Raw genomic sequence first — 21,989 nt, forward strand, 5'->3', positions numbered from 1 at the left:
GCCAACTCATCACCGATATCTCACATATGTTTATTTACTTTTTGGTCTTGTAAGTTCGACCAAGTAACTCATCAGAAGCTTCGTTTATAAAATTTTGTTCTTCTGGTGTACAAGTTTTTTCCACTTTAGATACAATTTTCTGTAATTGACGTTCATGAAACGCGCGTAATTTCAAATAATTCTCTACATTCAACAATTCTCGGACGTACCTCAGAATAGTATTCAACTCCTGGACACTGAAACAACGCGCCTAACAACTAAAACTCTAACCACTTTTAATCATTGTGAGCCACTTAGTACTCCTAACTTATTATTACTTTATAATACTCCTTTTTCCTTGCCTTAATATAGGCTCGTTTCTTTTCTTGCTCCTTTTCATGCTTTTATATTATCTTCTCTGTTTATTTCTTCATCTTATCTTTAACAGTTCTCTAATCTTATTAGAACATATCCCACATCTTCTTCCTTTTCTCCGGGGTAAGTTACCTCCCACCTTGCGATATGTAAGGTAATAGTTTACATCACAATGCTTTCTTTCTCTTCAGTGCGTCATGCACCTGATTAGCCCATGGGTCCATAATCCTTTGATTTCGATGTTCCGTCTACTCCGCCACCTTTGGAAAGTTTCCTCTCTCTTTTATTTGCAATTCTCGTTTTCTCTTTATGTCTGCGACTTTTCTTTCGATTAGAAAGTCAATAGAGACAATGTTTCATATTTAGTGCTGAAATATGCCAATAGAGTATATGTTCTGTAAACGATAACTTAATGTTTTTACTGCTGTACTAATCTTGAAAATTTTTGTGTATATTTTCATATTTATTTTTGGGTTTTTTTTTATAATAAATTTTGTGTGATTATCTACTTGTCTTATTTCTGAAGGTGTACATAATCATTCACCTTCACTATATGAATTCACCGATATTAACTTAATTTGGAAACATCAAAAAGTAAAATTATTCTGCTCAATAACAACAACGGAATGCTATTCAAAGCTAGAGCCATCTTGATATTCAGTTCGAGAGTAATTTAAGAAACTTTTATAGAAATTCGAATTCAAATTTACACTGAAATGAACTAACGCTCAAAAATACATGCTAGTTATTGGTGGTTTCTAATCTGAATCATCATTTTATTGGACTAAAAAGATGACACGAATTCAATGTTATGTCATAAATTTTCTATACAAACCGTCACTTCATTGATAAAAATTATAGGTACAAATTATGAAGTAGAATAAAAAGATTTTTTTCTTGTAAGTACAAATTTTTCGTATTGAATTTTTTGTATTAATTTTGTATGTTGCAGTATGATGTACGATCCTTTTATGATAGAAGAAAAACCCAAGCTTCATGAATGGAATACTTTACCTCCGCGAACCAAAACTGTAGAATGTGATTTCAAAATAGATAAATACATAAGGAAGGCTCAAGTCAAAAAAGGTAAAGTAACAATCTATTGCAGATAAAAAATTATTTTTAACTTTATGTTTCTTCGCTCACTCACTAATAAGTATGAAGATATCGGAATTTGAGGGTTCAAATACGAAAATTTTAGCATGTAAAATTCAAAATTTAAAGCTGTATTCAAGTTGAGGAAGAACAATACGTGAAAATATAAAGGATACAGAAATAAAAGATTGATAAATTGATAAATTTTTATCAGGAAATTAACATGATGATACATGACACTGTTTAACTTCTACAAAATGGAATATAATAGATAATAAGACGGTAAAAAGTCATAAGGTTGTCGAATTGTCCCTACAAACAGCCATCAGTTCATATCATAATCCCATCTGAAGTAAATGTTGAAATAATCAAATTGCATAAGTCTGCTTGAAGCAAGTCAAAAAATGATTTTTAATGGAAACAAGCAGTAATTATTATGAATAGCAAATACCATTTGAAAAAGTATATAGGACAAATATTTAAGTAGCAAACTTCCCAAAGAAATAAAAACTTCAAGAGAAGTATGACGACAGGAAAAGTTGCAGATTTTCCAAATGAATTGAATCATTGTAAAAATGGACGTAAGCAAATTGGATCCGTTTTTCTCATACATATTGAACACACTACCTCTACACAAACACGTCTGAGAAGATTTTTGATAATCAATTTATAGTCTTCATATGTTGAAATTAAACTAGAAATTTGTCATTTAAATTCCAATAGCGACTCGACAACTTTTTTTCAAAATAAAATGAAAACCATTTGAGATATTTCAAAAACTTTATTATCGGGTTGAAGTACATTCAAAACATTTATAAATGAAACTTGACTTCGCTCATATGACCACGCGGGCCCGTTTGCAGCGGTTGAATCGTTGGACCCAATTTTCCATGACTCGGCCACACATTTCGGCCGAAACGGCTGCTATTTCGCGTTCAATGTTATTTTGAGCTATTCCAACGTCGTCGGCTTATTAGCATAGACCAATGACTTGATGTAGCCCCAAAGAAAAAATGTAGAGGCGTTAAATCGCACGAACGAGGTGGCTAATCGACTGGTCCATTTCTTGAAATAACACGCTCATCAAACTTGGTCTTCAATAAATCGATTGTAAAGTGTACTGTGTGGCTTGTGACGCCGTCCTTTTCAAATCACATGCTGTCCAAGTCCATATATTCCAATTCGGCTCAAAAATAATCGGAAACCACGGAGCTATAACCATTACCATTCACAGTAACGTGGCGACCACTATCGTCGACGAAAAGATATGGTCCTATGATGCCGCCGGCATGCAAACAGCACCAAACAGTTACCTTTTGTAGATGAAGTGGTTTTTCATTAAGCATATGTGGATTTTCACCCGCCTAATACCGTATATTTTGTTTATTGACAAACCCATTGAGCCAGAAATGAGCTTCGTCACTGAAGATGATTTTTCGATAAAATTGATGATCTCGGCGCATCTTTTCCAGAGCCCAATAGGAGAACGTACGTCGCTTCGAATGGTCCATCGGCTTAAATTCTTGAGTGAGCCTGCTCTTGTATGGTTGTAAAGTAAGATCCTTACGTAAAACTCGCCATAAAGTGGTCTTGGCGATGCCTAACTCTTAAGAACGCCGTGGAATTGACTGATTTAGATCATTTGCTACGGACGTTTCAACGGCAGCGATATTTTTGACACTTCGACCAACCCGTAGTCTCACTGGCAAGGCAACATCACACAACGAATATGTAGACTCAAATTTTTTCACTAAACTTGTTACTGTCTGTCAACTAGATCGAGAATTACGACCGAAAATCGGAGTTAACGCTCTTAAAGTAGAGGCCACCGAATTTCTATAGGAAATTTTTAAGATTTGCAGACGTTTTTCGTTCGTGTACTTCACCATGATGAAAAGGTTATGTTTACTGAATAAACTGACAGTGACAGTTCGATGTTAAGTGAAAAGGTGCGTTCACAAACTAAATTCAAAATTGTCAACTCCCTATTGGAAAACCCCGTACATATAATCGTTCTTTGATTGAGCACTATCTTCAAATTTAAATAGAATAAAATGTATGTGAGATATAATCGAAATTTTTTATTCATTTGAAATGCTTATAAATGTGTGTATGTATGGAGTATTACATTTTCAAATATCTTTGCATCTTTGCTTGGCAAGTATCCAAAATATCCAAATTATATAGGTTATGTTGGTTTTGCGGACCATTGACTGTGACTTAAGAAAACTAGCCAAGGAAAAGTGACTGACACGTGGCTAAGTTCTGATAGAACCTCATGTTATCAGTTTCAAATAATTCAATTCAGGCTAAAAGTAGTTTCTTATCATTGACCTATAACGCTTGTCTTGACGGTTATGGTATAACTTATGCCTGGCATCTAAAATGCGCTTATGACAAAATTATCATCGAACAATTAGCTTTTCCAAATGTATTGGAAGCTCCCATTGACATATTTATCTGTGGCCGAATCCATTGAATGTTATACGCGTGCAGTCCCAATTATGAAAAGTATTCATATAAGCGTTACAAGCTAAAGCTACAGGATATCATGAAGCTTTGGATTTAAAAAATTAATGTTTTGGAATAGTTATTATTTTTCATTAATTGAGACAAATTCGAATTCAACATGCATAGTTAAGACGGGATCAATGTCTATCATCTATCGTTACCAACATTTCTATGTCATGCTGAGTACTTTTGGCACCAGTTAGATATATTAACACAGAAATTTTCTACATATGTAGGACAATTAATTAAGTTTCAGTTTACCTTAGGTTTCTGAAGACAAAATCTTGGTTATCGAAACGCGTGTCAAATGTAATATTGTGAGTGTTGGTGCGTCAGTAGAAATACGAACATGAACATATCTATTTGAGCCACATAATCAAACATGATACCAACTAATGAATAATGGTTGTTATCGACATACCTAGGAAATCAGATATATATCGCAATGTTACTTATATCCATATATTACAGATACGAGAGCTGATAAATTTACTCCTCCCCTTCTTGAGTTTGAAATAGTTGACCCCAACGTAAATTCACAAAGATGTGCCTGATACATTAGATGAAGCTGCAGTATCATTTGGCATAGTGAAATGGTGGATCGAGAGTTCAAATGAGGGAGGCAATCGTGTACAGACGAATATGCAAGTGCAATCTCGCGTTGCCGAATCGACTATTGACAAATTGTTGAATATAGAGGTACTTTGGGTTCCACGAAATATTAACAGATGCATACAAGTGAACTCAAGAAGACAATTGAAAAACTTTAAAATGCAAACTGTAGCAGAAGAGATCATGCTAACCGTATTACGAACTGCTGAAAGCGTAATTTTACTAGATTATCTGCATGTAGGGAACCACGATTATACTAATTTAGTTCAATGATTACGTGAAGCGATAAAAGAAAAATCCGGAGTAAGTTGCACCAGGTGTCCTCTTGTATCGGGATAACTCACTCAGTCGCAGAGCCGCTATTGCAACAGCAGCAATAGCGCAAGTAAACCTTGAACTTTTTGTTGAAGGTTTACAAACTGATTCCAATACTGTGTGCATGTGAAACGATTTTATTCAGATAATGAAGTCACATATGCTATTACACGGGTACCAACAGTTCGAGACTTTAGAACAAAATAAGAATAAAATCTTTGGTCAGAAGCGGAGCAAAGAAATTAGTCCTCATATATTTGAGCTAATGTTACAGAAGAAGTCGATATACCAAAAAAGATCGAATGGGTGAATCAAAGTTGATGATTGTTTTCTCTCAATATTGTGAACCTTTTCTGAGTTTCTAGGTCAAACTATTTATTCATACTACCTTCTTATTAAACTTCATGAAAAAATAATGGCCAAAATAACCCTCACTGTGAAACAACAAGTCATTGATAATGCGCTGGTTCATTCTGCAGTTTCTAATTAGTTCAGTATTAAAGGGAACAAGATATGTGTACGTAACAGCTACGAAAAGGAAAATGGTAGACATTTTGGTGGACCTGATAGAAAAAGACTGCAGTACTGTTTCCAAAGAAGACAATAATTAAAAAATTGAATGTATTTAAATTAAAAATAAAAACTTTTGTACCTCATATGAGCGAAACTATATGTCATAGACCACCATGAAGCTTTTAAAATAGAAGATAATCACTCATTATCACAAGATAGAACAAAACATATCGACAGCACAAAGAACACTAGAAGTGTAAGTTGTTTCCTACTACCAACCCTATTAAATCAGAGTTAGAAAAACATTTATGGCTGAAAATTTGGAGAGAATGAACTTTTTAGTAGCGAATCTCAAAATTTTATGTAGAAATTTTAGGTAAGTGAGACCTGAGTGAAAGCCTTTACAACAAAAAAGCTTGAGAAGGATATTCTATTTTATTTACTGTACTTAGTCCCCATACAAAAAATCGCGAGGGGCGACTCGAGTTTTCGTTAGCCTCCTTCATATGTTACTTCTTAAATTTAAGAATAATATCAAATCTCACATTTTTTTGATTTGGTTTTCATAGGTCCTTCCCCAATTACATGGACTGTCAGTGATATAGCTAAGGCCGGCTGCTTATTAAGTTGCCCTCCTCTAAAGACGAATTTTGAAGATGAGCAGGAAATGAGAAGAGTCTATACTTTGATTTACGATGTTTTTAGATGTAAGTTACTGTTTTGGATTTGAAATATAATAAAGTATTCAGTTTTTGTCGAGGTTATATGCGACGGTACAAGGAAGCCAATTATAAGTAGATTCAGGTACAATTTTCGGGAGAAATAGGAGAAATTAATTACATGGTTGGTACTGAGTAGTTTCAGCATGAATTTTCTGCCATTAAAATTATACAAATTTCAATTCAACTTCAACATAATTCATTTTTATTCAGACAAGAAATTTATAAAATAATTGATAATGGTACAAAGCCTTACTGAAGATATGAATCAAACAAAGCAAAATTTATCGAGTCCTTTCTACCCAGATATGAATCTCATTTTTTCCCGTTGGTTGAGTATTTCAATTTACATAACTTAGTATTTTCGTATCACATACTTTCATCGTCTATATTTGCAAAAACTGGCAGTGACAATTTTTCTTACGAACCATAATATTTGTTTGGATGACAGCCAGATAAGATTTGAAGTTAGATGTGGATAGAATTTTCTTTGAGTGAAAGTTTGATATTAATTTTGAAGAATGTGTGAAAGTAAAAACTACATATGATGGCTATATGAACTTATTAATTTCCGTTTGTTTTTAAAAATAAGTCGCGTTGTGATAGGAAGCGACTCTTCGAGTTATACACTGCAACTGACGTGAGGCTCCGATTTCTCAGTCGTCGCTGAGTTTCAAGTGAAAAAAGATCGATATTTCCATCAATCTTGAGCTGCGATATGTGGTTCGTTTTCCACAAGCCAACAAATACGGTATTGATGACATTTTTTTCTGGATTAGAGCAGTGAACACGGTGAACGCTGTATGAATGTCAGTGCCGTGTGACAATATTGGAGGAAATTCGTCGAAAATTGAAGGTAGTTATAAAATCAAATCGGTTTGTTACTGCAAGTTGACCGAGTTAATCAAGTGAATCAGAAGATAAGAAGGTTAACTATTAGTTTACATAGTTCACGGTTTCGTTTGTAGATAATTGTAACCAATCAGCTATGTGCGCGGTTGGTCCCAAAATTGTTGAGTGACAGCCACAAAATGAAGAAGAAGAACAATGAGGGAAACATTTCCTCATCAACTGTAGTTATAGGACACAAGACACGGGCCCTGTACCACAATCTAGAGACCTGAGAACAATCAAATACATGCACACGCTCTTACATACAAACAAAAAAAATTGAAGATTGTAATCAGCAAAAATGAATGTTTACGGACTTTTGAGACAAAAAAGATGCATTTTATTTTAATCTCACGGAATAAAGAACAACAATAGAACATATAGAGTCGTTTACTGTGAGGCCTTACATTGTCTCCGAAGAAGGATACAAAATGGTTGTAATCCAAGACAATGCACGACCGCTTAGTACCAAAGAACCTATCCAAACATTTTACCGTACGATTTTGTTCTAGCAGTAAGAGATTATCACCTCTTTTGAGAAAAGGACTACGTTTGGCTACAAATAGTTTCAAGTCAATGTAAGGATCTACCTCACTAGTGGCAGACATCTTAGCAAAGTGGTCTTACCATGAGTTAATCAATTTTTAAATTAGCTTTGTGAAAAAATAAGTATGACGGTACAAATATTTTGATGATAAACCAGTTCCTGAAACTTTTTACTAGTTACGGTTAGTTATAACTGATATTCAATAAATTATTTTCCATAATAATAATCTTTGACGATTAGGAACCTATCATCAGCATAGATTGAACAGTTGAAGACTTTTAACACGAAATGCCACCCTACCTTATAATGAATTTTATGTTCCAGATAAAAACGTTTTAACTCAAGCACTGAATGACGTGACTTTTTTTCAAACTTTCCCTAAGGTAAGAAATTTCTTATTATGTGATGCGTGACAAATATATGTAATTGGACTAATCTAAAGTAAAACCATAGGGACCTGTGTTTTTTGTTTACCTTGCCAACACGTTATTTCTTTCCAGTACAGACTATACATTTTTACGCGTTTCATTGTTATTTAGAGTATTAAACTAATATGTTTTTGTAATATTAAATAACGATATCCCTTGCACACCTCTAGAACCAAATAATCAACAGAACGAAGCTCAAGGCTACCATTCTACAGGGGGTTTTATAAACAGGTGATCCCGTCTCTAGGATAGATAGAAAATAGAGAAATATTTAGGGTTTGCTCAGTAAAATATTTTCGTAACGTCATCCGTATTCAAGATAAAGGGCGTTGAAGAAAAAAAACGTATACATATTTTTTACGATTTTGCCACAACTACTAGTAACATTATATTGAAATTTTATGCGAATATGTATGATACATCCAATGCATTTGCTTTTATGTCTGACTCTCATAGAGGGCGATAGTTACACGGTTCATACCAAGTAGTATTGAGGAACTTTTTCAATATTAGATTTATTAAGCAAAATTTCAAGTCCACTTAAACATCATTCCATTTTACAACAAAAAGGTATTCTTGATAAAATTCGATACTGCGTACAGTTTTCGGAATATTTTGATATCAAAAATATGAAGTAATAACCGATGCTGGTATAAAGAAGTGATAAAGCTAACAATTATTTTATTATTCATTAGTAAGCATTCAGCAGTTTCATTCAGTGCCATGAACGACGTTGTCGACAAACTGGGAATGTAAGACCTAAAAAAATAAATTCTAGTAGGCCAAAACAACAAAAACCATTATTAAAGAAAATACGATTCCAAATTTAGTTGATCAAAATATACCTAACAACTAGCGCAAGGAATGCGGCAAGACAAACAAATACTTGGAGGATACAGCTAGATCCTTATCATTACAGACAAGTTTAACACGTTGACTGCCAACTACAAAATAACTCATAATTAACCTCCCCGAGGAGATTTGTTTTACATAATTCAACTAAGGAATTGTTGAACTGTTTAAGAAAATCCTTCATTTTCTATACTTTTCAGTGATAATATTTGTATTCAAATTAGTATTTTTAATGATATAATATGATTAAATGAAATTGTGAAAATTTCATTGGCATTCAACGTGTTAAGAGTTTTTGCCAGACGATCTACCGGTTAAAATGGATATTTGTCAAACATTACAAGAAAGGACAGCCTTCAATCCAAATTTTTCCAAATGTATTCATTTTTTTCAATTCACATAATGCTTATTAATTAATAATTGCTAACCTTATCAATACTTTATACCAGCATCGGTTGACTTAGTTCATAATTTTCAAATCAAATTATTCCGAAAAGGGTCCTCAGTATCGAGTTATATTAAGAGTACCTTTTTGGTGTAAAATTAAATGAAATTTAAGTTCACTTGAAATTTGACTTAATAAATCTAATATTGAAAAATTTATGTTCAATACTACTTGATACGAACGGTGTAACTAGTGCCCTCTATAAGAGTCAATGAATTGGTTTGTATGTCAGCTTCCTAAACATATTCGTATAAAGTTTTGGTACAATGTTGAAAGTAGTTGCGACAAAATCGTAAAAAATGTTTGTTTCACAATGAAATTTATCTTTAATAGGGATGACGCAAACCCCAAATATTTTTTAGTTTTCTTTCTATCCTAGAGACGGGATCACCTTTTTTGTAACACCCTGTAGAATGGTAGGCTTGAGCTCCGTTCTGTTGATTATTTGGTGTTATTCTGACAGTAACTTTAATAATAGTAATTTATGCAATAAGTGCATAAAAGGGCACTTTTATCTCGCAATTCAATGAGTGATAAAAGGATACTTAATATTTTTTTTCTACAGCCCCATACAAAACTATAAGATTTAAGTAGAACTGTGGGATATTTTAATTGAGCCATCCTACGGAAAATTGAATTGAGGTAATTGTAGACAACGATATTGAGAAAAACTAACAACTAAATGATAAAATATTTTTGTTCCACTTCGCAATGTGAATATTGAAAATGAAATAGTTGTGTTGACTTATGTGAATTTTCGATCCAGCCACACTCGTGTTTGTTTTATTACCAGATAAACCTTCATTAAACAGTTTTATCATACTAGCGGTTTGCGAGCGCGCAACGAATGCATTGCGAACAAACCGCGGATGTGCCGCGAGGACGTCACGGACGCGTGGAAGAAATTCAACGTTTTCGTCGCGTGTTGGTTTTGTTACTTTGAAGACGCCGGAGACGAAAACGAAAGCATCGACGAATTTGGGAAGATTGATTATTAATCGAATGGAAGAATGCGACTGCTTTATGTTATTTTGCAAACTAATAAAAAATAATCCAAAAAATTTTTGTACTAACCTGCGAATGTCAAGACCTACATTTTATGAGTTGTTGCATTTATTACAAACTGACTTAAGACATGAAGTGACACTTAAAAAAGGCTCTTAATTACTAAAAGGTATGTTCTTAACACTAAATAAGTACACAGGAGATGCTTAAGTTGATTATACTTCGTTAATATTATTAATCTGTTAATTATAAGTTATCCACTAATTATCAATATAACGGTGGGTTTACAATAGCAATTATTTGACAATAAAAATTATAATATAAGATATATATATATATATATATATATATATATATATATATATATATATATATATATAATTATAAATTATATCTTCAGCGTTACTGTTTTCGTCATAAACACTTTGTGAAGAATTAATTGGCTGCAATTAATTATTCCGGGGTGGTTCTGGACTTATAAAATATCCTGGATAGTGTGGAGCATAGTTGTTAGACATATGCTAGTAATTTTCTCAAAACTCCCATGATCTCCATTTTGGCATCCATTTTATAGTCTGGAAGAATTGATTTTAAAACTTTAACCAGAGACAACGCAAAGTTGTATTCGGGTTAACTTTCGACACTTATATGTCCCCGTGTTTCGTTACGGACTGAAGTGGGGTAGAGCGTACGGGTTGGCGTTTGTAAGCGACAGTACAAAATGGCTTCCACGCTGCTGTTTACAGCGATCTCGTTGCGCGTCCACAACGGATTTGCTGCGAGTGCGCCGCATGATCGTTGCGCGCCCGCTTCGCTTTGAAGACGCTCGCAATACGCTAGTATGATAAGTGGTGAATATTTGTAATTGTCAAATTGGTCTCTTGATTCTTTTATGATGTAAAAGGTTGGTTGGAAAAATTGCTGTTATTAGTTCTTTGTAAAAATCGTGTGGCACAATTTATTTTTGTGTTGAGAGAATTGTTCTCATACTCTTCAGCAACAACTGGAAGCTATGCCGAAGTACGTCTAAACGTATGATCTGTATATTCTCCTGCATGAGGTAATCTTAAATATTGGGCAATTAACGATGGAAATTTCTATAAAAGTATTTATACCAATAATTTGTTTTGTACATTTTCCATTTCTTTACGATAGGAAGAAGTTGTTGCTGAATGCTTTTTCGGTCTCATATTAGCATATTTTTTATATAAATGTATTAAATTCATGTTTCTAAGTGTAAAACGCCGACTTGTGTGCTTTTTGAATCAGGAATCGTGAGGAATAGAAACTCCTCTTTGTTTTCAATGTCATTAATTTTAATTTTCTAAAACTCTTCGACAACATCGAGCTATTACTAGTATTAATGTAATCTAAGAATTAATAAATGAAGTAACAAAAAACTAATTAAATATTTTAAACATTAAATATTTGACGTCTGGAGCTTTCAATAAAAGCTTGTTTATTTCCTCTCTTGAGAATGTATTAGATTTTTTATGTTTGTACCCAACCAATTTTGGTTTCAGAAATGCTATTAATTTCGAATATTTACTTAAATCTACATTATTATCTATAATTAAGGTTGCTTTCAGTTTAGAATAGCTGGACTATAGTTTAGAGGACTTCAATTATTTAGACATTTCTTCAAAATAAGCTAATAGCAGGCGTTCTATAAAGTTGTGATTATTTTTCTGGTTCCGCCATTTCATAAAAGTGTTATATTGTTTTAGATAGTTTTCTCGGAATTTTCACTTTCCATCTTAACTATAATGATAACAAAAAGAACACAAAGTTCCTTCTTTTGAACATGTACGTTAAAGCTCATCTCCAAAATTTCCTATACGGGGACTTTAGCGAAGACGTATTGCTTTTCAAAAACCAGTATTTAATGACATTTTGATATTCAATTTATTTTATATTCACAAAAATCTTCACCACGACTAACAATTGTCAATCATAAAGTAAACATCTGAAATCTCTGAACGCATGCGCAAATATATTTCCCAACTTTTATTGATAAGTACTGACGTCTTCAGGTTAGGTCGGAAACTTTTCAGAAAACTTTTAAGTGTGAGGCTGAACAATAAAATATTATCTTCTTTCTACCTTAATACTTTTGAAATTTATTTTACCTTAGTTTATAACATAATATCTAAGTTCTCGGTAATAAAGCACATCTCTAGCGTCAAGAGCGATACTAATAAATATGTAAATAACTGTTATATACAGGATTTGTTATTATGGTATAAGGTACATTAATTTTTACGTTTTCTTCGTATAGCTTTTGATACAAGAAAATTTTCGGTTTCAGTCTGCAAAATGTTTCAAAAAGTTATTTGCATTTTATAAATTAGCTTTCATTTTTCGTCTATTCTAAATGCAAACATCTATCAAACTTTTGATTGATAATTTTTATACTTGAAAATAAAAAAAGTTACGACTGCTTTTGTCGCTCCAAAATAAACGACCTTGTTCGAAATTTCTCACGGCAAACATCGCATGATTAAATTGATGGGATCGTTTATAGTTTCTGTCAAAGTTAACGAGCAAAAGGCAAATAGTGCACTTTGAGGTGTTGGTATAAATACATTGAGTGCACGAATACATCTTAAAAGGTTTTAAAAGTTATACAAGGAATAAAAATGACGGTTATTTTACCCAGTTCAACAGACATTTTAGATCTCGCGATTTTGTAACTGTTCCTGCTTAATTTTCAGATCTAAGTCAGGAATAACTCAGATTTTGTCTATTTTTGAGATATATGATGATTAATTTGGTATATTTCACTATTACTTGTACAAAACTTCGATTTGCCTTGACATTTCAACAATACTAATTTTTTTGTTATATATCGATTTTTCTAATCCAAAGAAAAAAATTAAAATGCACTAGAAATAATAGGAATTGGGAATCATTGGAGTGATGAGTATTGCTTTGAAGCTCGTATGAATGGTACTTGGAGTAAAGTTGTCCATTAAAGATTCTCTGAAACTAAATGTCCTGCACCGTTATGGTGTAGAGTTCGATGTCGGCCAAAGATGTCGAGTGGTTATATTTCATACACGATATTATCGATACCGATAAATGTGTAACAATTCTTAAGAAATATTTGTTACCGGCGATGGAGGCAACTTTGAACTCACTAGAAGCTGCTCGTTAATAAGGCCAACAATATCGCACTGTTGGGATGGGACTGAGACTCTGACGTATTGTCCCATGGCATAAAGTAGAAAAGGATATACGCGCATTTCCTATAAGATGAGTAAAACAATTAAAACCCAGGCTTCAAGACATATGGCATATATTCACCACACAAAATTGTCAAAAATTTTCAAATTAAACGTCAAAAAAAATCCTCACAGTTTTCGAAGCTAAAAGTGATGTAACGAAATGGTAACGTTTAGCTAATATCTGTCTTCGCCTGAAATCTATTGATATATCAAGTTGGAATTTCTGGAACCATTGCTGATTTTCATACTGAACACACTGTTTACACTACCACTATACGAACACTCATATTTACACTGTCTGACGCGCGATTCGATATCCAAGTTATCATCTTCAGAGACTGAAGGTAAACTAAAAAGTTTTAGTTTCTGAAGACGATAACTTGATTATCGAAATGCGAGTCAGACAGTGTAGTTGTGAATGTGTGTTTTCGTATTGGGAATGTAGCAAAATTAAACACCAAAGTGTACTAACTTTAATATATTGCAAGCATTTGAATTATATATGTACATAGAATTAATTATAGAGATGAAGAAATCAATATTAAATTTTGAAAATAACAATTATATATAACCTATAAATTTATGTTGAATCTCACACTTTCAATTATTGTAACTTCATAATTAGATAAATAAAGAAGAAATCACGAGAGAGTAATCTCTGTGTGTTGCGGAAAATAGACATCGCGAGAAAAAGATATAATTGAAAAAAGTGACAAACATTGGAAAAAACTATAAAAACCGAAAAGATTTAGTTACAAAAATTAATAAAAAAGGCTCGGAAGTATTAGTTGTAATCGGAAAACCAAAGTTGAATAAAAAAAAAAATAAAATAAAACTCGAGTGTACAAGTAGTGTTCAGAGAACTAAACGGGAAATTCAAAACTTAATGATTAAAGGAATTGTGCGAGGACTCGAAGTTAGTACGAGGTGTCAATGCCAAATGGATTAATAAATGCAAAGTGAAACATATTGGTTCCAACTATTAACGTAAATATAAACATTTATCACTTAGATCGTCATACTAATTATTAGATATTGATAGGACAAATTTTTTTTTTATTTAAATTTACAAATTGTTAACTAAAGTAAATAATTTCTATAATCGAAGTAATATTCACATCCGACGATTAACGACAATTTGCAACAATTCTTTTAATATTTGATATAAGGGTGATTCCGTTCTAACTGTGATATTCAATGTCCTGTATTGTTTTTTTGTACTAGTCATTAATTAATAATCAATTAATAAAAATTTTGTGTTAATTGAATAATTCTTAAGATATTTAAACATTATTTTTATACAATATAACTTGCCACTTAAAGAAAACTTACACTACATCACTTGAATGTCAGTACCGTGTCATGTCCATTCCTAGAATTTACCGATAAATTATTAATTTTTTTTGTCGTAACAAATGATTTAAACTAATTACCTTATAAATTCTAATGTTTATGATCAAACTGAGGAAAATTGATGCACTTGTTGTTTAATATCTTAAGTTACCATGTCAGTACCGTGTCATGTCCATTCCTAGAATTTACCGATAAATTATTAATTTTTTTTGTCGTAACAAATGATTTAAACTAATTACCTTATAAATTCTAATGTTTATGATCAAACTGAGGAAAATTGATGCACTTGTTGTTCAATATCTTAAGTTACCATGTCAGTACCGTGGATAAATGAGTCAGTACCGTGGAACTCAAAATCCGACATTTGTGTCTTGCTCGTGATACTTTGAAGTTGTAGTAAATTCCTCTTAGAGTTTTATTTTTACAGTAAAATAGATGAATAATATGCATAAAAAAGTTAGAAAAGTTAAATTTTAAAATCTTGAAATTTTGAATACAAAAAATCACAGTTAGAACGGAATCACCCATAAATCATTATTTCGAATTAAAATAACTATTTGGGATCATCAATCAAAATTCGATTATCGAATTGTTCACATTATTGTAAAGACTCACGGAGAGAAAAAGTGTTATTTTTCAAACGTTTCAAATATCGCTACTTTGTTAATAAATACTAAGTACCTAAATATTTGGAATGCAGGAAAGTTATTGTTACTTATTTTTTTTTTCCAGCAAGCTAAGAATTATAGTTTGTAATTGTTGGCAAAACGATTGTTACAATTTTATTTTTTTAAATTTTTAGAGGCGTGTCATTTGAAACGTATCATTTTTGTTTAGTATTAGAACTAACAATAAAAATTTAATTTGTTGATATATTTCCAGCTATCAGAAAATGTACAGGTAGTGTGGTTACTTCTTTACGATCTTTATCATCGTTCATTTAACAAACGGGAAACCCAACTAGCCGCACTAGCTCATCAACTATTCGATGCGTACGGCTTAAGTTTTGCCGAAAACGCTTTATGGACGCAAAGAATTAAATTAGCAGCTGCTATAGCCAGATTAAGGATAAAAAATTCGGCACTCACTCTAGGTGAATTACTACCACCTCATCTTAAAGACGAAAAAGTTACCGAACAAGCTCAAAATAATCCAGTTACATGCTGGATAAATTTATATAAAACAAGGTACAGTATGAGAAATATCATTTTCCATTATTTACAATTCACATTATGACTATATATATTTTGACTTGTCGACCAGATTGTTTTGACAAGGGATCTCCATTTTCTTCTATTTTTGGCTATCTCTGTAGTCTCTTCTTATGTTAAGTTTATCTGTTGTAATTCTATCCTGATAGTTGTTCTCTATGTTCATACAGGTCTGCCTCTTTTCCTTTTTCCTGTTGGTTTATAATTAAACGATTTTCTGGTTGTTTGTTACTGGTTGCCATAGTATATGACCTATCCATCTCCATTTTTACTTCGAACTCGTTACGTCCTTTTTTTCTTCTTACCATATGTTTCAAAGGTGTTCATTAGGTATCCTATTTGGCTAAGCAATTTTGCAGACAACTGGTAGGCACCTACTAATAAACGTTCGATTTTTTTTAACATCTTTCGATTATACGCCCATTTTCGCCCCCAACAGATTCTAAATTGTTCTGGATTAGCCTATTAGTCTAATTCATACCATCTCTTCGAACTAGAAAACAACATAACATCTTAAATAATTTTTCTTTTCTACATTTACGATGTTACTTAATCAGTTATTAAAATGAAATCCGTGTTCACAAACGAGCATAAACATTCTTATACATTTTGTATAATAGAAACCATTGTCCAATTTCCATTTCGTTCACAAAATTCGAAGTTCATGGAGCTATCGAACAAAATGCCATTGTCAATTCCTTCTAAAAGCTTTAAGTGGTTCTATCAGCATAAGGTAAATCATCTTATCCCCACTCGTAGGTGCTGTAGATTTTCTATATTTCCATATCCTTGTACAAACAGGTCTGCGAACACACACGCTATTTAAAATCATCTCAAACCAAGCCCGTCTTTTGAAACAAATACTTTATTAGGGCCTACCAAATCAACTCAATCCAACATAAAAATCTTCTGAAGGTTAGGAAATGGCTACAAATACAGAAGCAGAAATGTCGTAAACGCGTTTCGATTCATAAACTCGTAACATTTATTTATAAATTTATTGATTTTACTATTGGAATTTATTGCAGGGACACCAAAGCATTGTGTGAGGAAATCGAAAAGTACTTTAATATAAAAATGATTTCGGATATCAGCAGATTGAATCAAAACAATTTCAAATGGGATCGCCACTGTCCTCACATCATAGTTTTTCATTCATCAATAAGAACTTTGTTAGCTAAAAGTAATTTTGTCAAAAATCATATTCTCATTGTACAAGTAAGTTTAAAATATGTTTATTATGTTATATTCCTATACTAAACTTGTGTTCCCATTATTTATTTGAAAACTATTTTAGGACAAATCATTTTGTTTGGGTCCAGCTACATTTAAAAAGTTAGTTACCGATCTAGAATTAACAGGTTGTGTGATACAAACACATATAAATTCTCCTCGAACAACAGCGTACTTAGCGTCTTTGTTAGCACAAAATGAAAAAATTAAGAAGTTGTTAGCTTTCAGTGCAGGTAGAAGGTAAATCAATTTTTGCAGTTCGATTATTATTTATTAAGTAGCCAAATCCAAATAAGTGTATGAAAATAGTAATCCATTCGTAATTATTTAAATATCATGTAGTAACATACTCAATTAGGAGTATTTAAAACGAAAAAATTACGTAAGAACGAAAATACGCCAGGAATGTCAAACAATTTTGGATTACTTCATGAATAATAGTGTAAGTTTTGCTTTTTAACACAAACATTTTGATTAAACGTGGCTTCATCTCCAAATAGAACATAGTCAAAAAATATTTCTATAGATTAACTTTTCGTAAAGCCCTCCTCCAAAATTCTTTATCAAAATAACATTAGGTACGAGGATATATTGAAAAATTCTTAGCCTACTATAGAACCAAATAAAATTTCAATGTCAAAATATTTCATTACTCAACATATTCTCCTCTTAATTGGAGACATTTATCACAGCGAACCTGCAACGTCTCTAGACCTTTCAAAAAAAATTTTTCTTCTTGCTCTGCAAACCAGACCTCCACAGCTTTTATTACCTCCTCGTTGGAAGAAAATTTACGACCTTTTAAATTTTTTTTCACTTGAGGAAAGAGATGATAGTCAGACGGAGCCAAATCTGGTAAATAAGGGAGGTGTTCTAGTAATTCAAACCCTAAATCACGAATTTTTTGCATGACAAAATGAGATTTGTGTGCAGCGGCGTTGTTCTGCAAAAACAAAACAACTTTGGATAGCTTTCAGCGCCTTTTCTCTTTAATTTTTTCCCATAGAGTGGTCAGTAATGTCGAATAGTAATCTCCAGTTATTGTTCTACCCTTATCCAAAAAATCAATCGTGATTACTCCATGGCAATCAAATTTTATCATATGCAGACGATATTGTATAATTAGCCAGGCCCCGAAAGAATTGCAGAAAGTCTATAGTAGATTGGTAAAGGAATCAAAAAGATTTGACCTCAGTGTGAATGGCGAAAAGACTAAATACATGTAAATGAGACGACACAGGAAGAATCAGGTGGAAAGCAGACCTTTCAGGACGGGAAACGAGAAATATTATTTTGAAAAAGTTGAGTCTCTGAACTATGTAGGTGTGTTGATTATGAATATGGATGAAAGAGCTAGAAAATCCTATAGCGAAGGGTAGTAGAATGATGGGGTCCTTGCAAATATTTTTAAATCGAAAGCTACCTACAAAGCAATAAAGATAAGTTTGTACAAAACAATGATTACACTGATTGGTCTGAATCGGTGTGAGTCCTGGGTGATACACACATCACTGCTAAAAAAATAGAAGTGTGGGAAAGGAATATTTGAATTTAAGCTCTACAATGAAATCTTCCCTATAAAGAACCGGGCTTTTTACAGTTGGAGGATGTAAAGTTACCCTTATTGAGAAAAAATTTCAGATTTGATGCATGTTTCGGGTAAAATGAAGTTTAAATGTATTATTTGTACATCTGTTGACATTATCAAACACGTTCATAATCAATCAGATTCATGCAATTGAAAAATAATGTCAACGATTCTTTTATAATTGAACATTATTCAAAAGTATATTTATATTGAATTTCCTCAGTATTTTTATGTTGCTTTCCAAATATTTCAACCCTTATGAAACCCACCTTCAGTGATCAAAAATTCCAAAATTGCAGTTAATTTTTTTTTTGCACAAATAATAGAAAAAAAAGATAAAAATATTTTTAAAATCCTTAAAATTTTTATTTAGAAAATAATACGAAAAACAATTTTGAATAAATATATTTTATCATCACAAATATCGTTCATGACAGCTGTTGTTTGATTGTACGCTCCACGTTTCTCTTTTTCCAATGTTCCAAAATTCGTGCTTCGAAACTTTGAAAAAAAAAAAAGCATTTTATAGGGGATTTCAAGCACATAAACGTTATATCAATTAAAACTTTTTTCAACCTCCGATTTTGAAAAGAATATAGCTTAAAGGGGTTTCATCAGCTACATTTGGTACGCAAATGCAAACTGTGAACTTCAATTTTTATGATACATAGATTTAAAAAAGCTTTGGCAAGAGAAACCGTACAATTGATATTTGAAACATTTTCTCGTAACATAAAAAGTTTTTTTAGGAAAAACTCCTTTTTTCAGGATTACGGAAAATGCAGTGTTTGATTTAAACAATTATTTTTTTCTAAAATAAGCATTCAAAACCGATCAAATCACATGGATCATATCAATAGTACATAAATAAAGATCATTACAAGTGGATTACGATTAATTCCAATTGGGGTGGTAATGGCGAGGGTATAATTAGTACATTTTTTCAATAAAGAAAAAAGAAGAAATCAGTCAACTCTTATGCAAAAGACTTTTGACAATGCTCATTTTAAAGGTTTTTCTATATGCTTTGAAAAAGATCTCTTGAAATTTTTTCAATTTATTTGAGGTTAAAGGTTCTTAATTTCGGTGTTCCCCAAAAATAGCCAGCCTTCAACGAGCAATAACTCAGTTATTACTGAATTTACAAAGGAGATTAAAAAACGTATATCTTTATTTCTATAATAGCTACATTTTTTATTTGATGATTTCGCTGATAACATGGAAACTTTTTAACTTCATTTAAATTCATGAAAAACGGTGAAAAATATATGATTTTTCAATGTAAATTGAGCAGTTTCAATCGTTAATAACTCTAAAAGTACCAGCTTTAGAAAAAAACTTTGTGGAATAAAAATTGCTTACACTTTTCAACCTTTCAGCACTTTCCATTGATCGAAGCAGTGCTGAAGTCTTCTTTGGTGAGTGCCTCACGACTCTGCCATTTTTTGCTTTACCGCTTCCATCGACTCAAATCGGGTCCTTTTAAAAGCAGATTTTATCTTCGGAAACAAAAAAAGTCGCACGGTGCGAAATCTAGTGAGTACGGCGGGTGTTCGAGCACTGGAGTGCGCGTACTGGTCAAATACTGTTATACAGATAGCGCGTTATGAGCAAGTGCGTTGTCCTGGTGCAAAATCTACGAATTATTCTTCCACAACTCGGGCCGTTTTTTACGAAATCGTTCCCGCAGTGTTGCCAAAACTGACAAATAATAAGTCTGGTTGATACTCTGACTCTTCAGTCATCACTATACCATTAATCTCGAAAAAAACGATTAACATTGCATTGAATTTTGATTTACTCTCTCGGCCTTCACTAAAGCGCTTACGCCACTAAAAAACACGCCCACGAGATAGCTGTATTAGTACAAATTGTTTATAAATCTAAAATTAGTAAATGTTGTCTCTATTATTTCAATTTTGTAAATATTCTATAATATAGTTATAACAGTCGTTCAGCTTAATTATTATTAAACATTAATAAAACAGTTTTATTATTTGTTTTCCAAAAAAGCTTTCATTTTATCTTATTGTTCGTCGAGTTTAAACTATTTTTATTCTGTGTAACTTTATTAACGTCTAACAAACAAAATATGAAATTTGTCAACTTTATCATCAAGACATAAAAACATTTTATAATTGAATTGGACATAGCGGAAGAAATTAAATTATTTTTAATATTTTAATAATATCACCAGTTTTGTTTAGATCATCTTACATAGTTCTGGTTACCTTTCATTCTGTTTAAAGCTGCTCACAAATGAATTTTTTTATTTTAGAAAAGAAGAGTATGAAAATTATTTCAATCAATTGGGTATGTCAAATATCAAATTATTTTCTGACAGACTCATTGATACTCCACCCGATGCAACATATATGGAAGAGGTAGTTGCTGTTTTCGCTACTCCTCCGAATAGTTACACAGCTGTTGTTGATCCTATAGATTTGGTAATTATTATCAATAAACTATTATATTTATTTAATATGAAACAACAATACAATAATAAATTAAATAATTTATTATGATTGAGGTTATTGCATATATTTAGTTTACTTCATCTCTTGAGAACCTCAAAAATTATGAAGATTATCTAAATCTTTATTATTAAATTCATACCTGTCTTTATTCTCACTATACTGTTCAGTTTCATTGTATTCATTCGCCCATGGTGTAAAGACAACCATATTTCTATTTATTTAAAAAAAATTTATGAATTAAATAAATCTCACCAAACGAAACCACTGTCTCTGGCAGGAATATTTCGAAGAAATTGTGTACATACAGCTTCGGCCAACGCTTCCTTTTCTGTACATATGCTTAAAAACCAAATAATATATAGCCAAATAAATCTAAATGTAATTCAGTACAGTAGGGTTCGGGAATGAAACGGGAAGATTTGTGGTGTAGGCTTGGAGCGCGTGGTGAAGGGATAGGGAAGACAGTCACAAGTCTGCCGGGACCCGAGTGGCTTGCCATTTAGTTTACAATGGAGGGTTGGGCGGGTGATCATCGCGGTTACGCAATTAAGGCTTATTATCAAAATGGCGAGAGTTTTGTGCAAACGCTTCGGGATTTTAGACGGCATTTTAA

The 21,989-nt window shown here is 32.2% G+C and overlaps 1 protein-coding gene across 2 annotated transcripts in view; it reads left to right on the forward strand.

Moving 5' to 3' along the window:
* Positions 1–1,169: 1,169 nt before the first annotated feature.
* Positions 1,170–21,989, forward strand: part of LOC130901991 (uncharacterized) — a 45,784-nt gene continuing 24,964 nt past the window's right edge. For both annotated transcript variants that reach the window (XM_057813756.1, XM_057813757.1), the window contains exons 1-8: positions 1,170–1,253; positions 1,307–1,440; positions 5,970–6,107; positions 7,882–7,940; positions 15,750–16,054; positions 17,107–17,296; positions 17,376–17,551; positions 21,178–21,346. In XM_057813756.1, coding sequence (XP_057669739.1) covers positions 1,308–1,440; positions 5,970–6,107; positions 7,882–7,940; positions 15,750–16,054; positions 17,107–17,296; positions 17,376–17,551; positions 21,178–21,346 — 1,170 coding nt within the window. In that variant the 5' untranslated portion in view covers positions 1,170–1,253; position 1,307. The remainder of the gene's footprint in view (positions 1,254–1,306; positions 1,441–5,969; positions 6,108–7,881; positions 7,941–15,749; positions 16,055–17,106; positions 17,297–17,375; positions 17,552–21,177; positions 21,347–21,989) is intronic.

The sequence above is a fragment of the Diorhabda carinulata genome, chromosome X, assembly GCF_026250575.1.
Source record: "Diorhabda carinulata isolate Delta chromosome X, icDioCari1.1, whole genome shotgun sequence".
In the NCBI taxonomy this organism is placed as follows: domain Eukaryota; kingdom Metazoa; phylum Arthropoda; class Insecta; order Coleoptera; family Chrysomelidae; genus Diorhabda; species Diorhabda carinulata.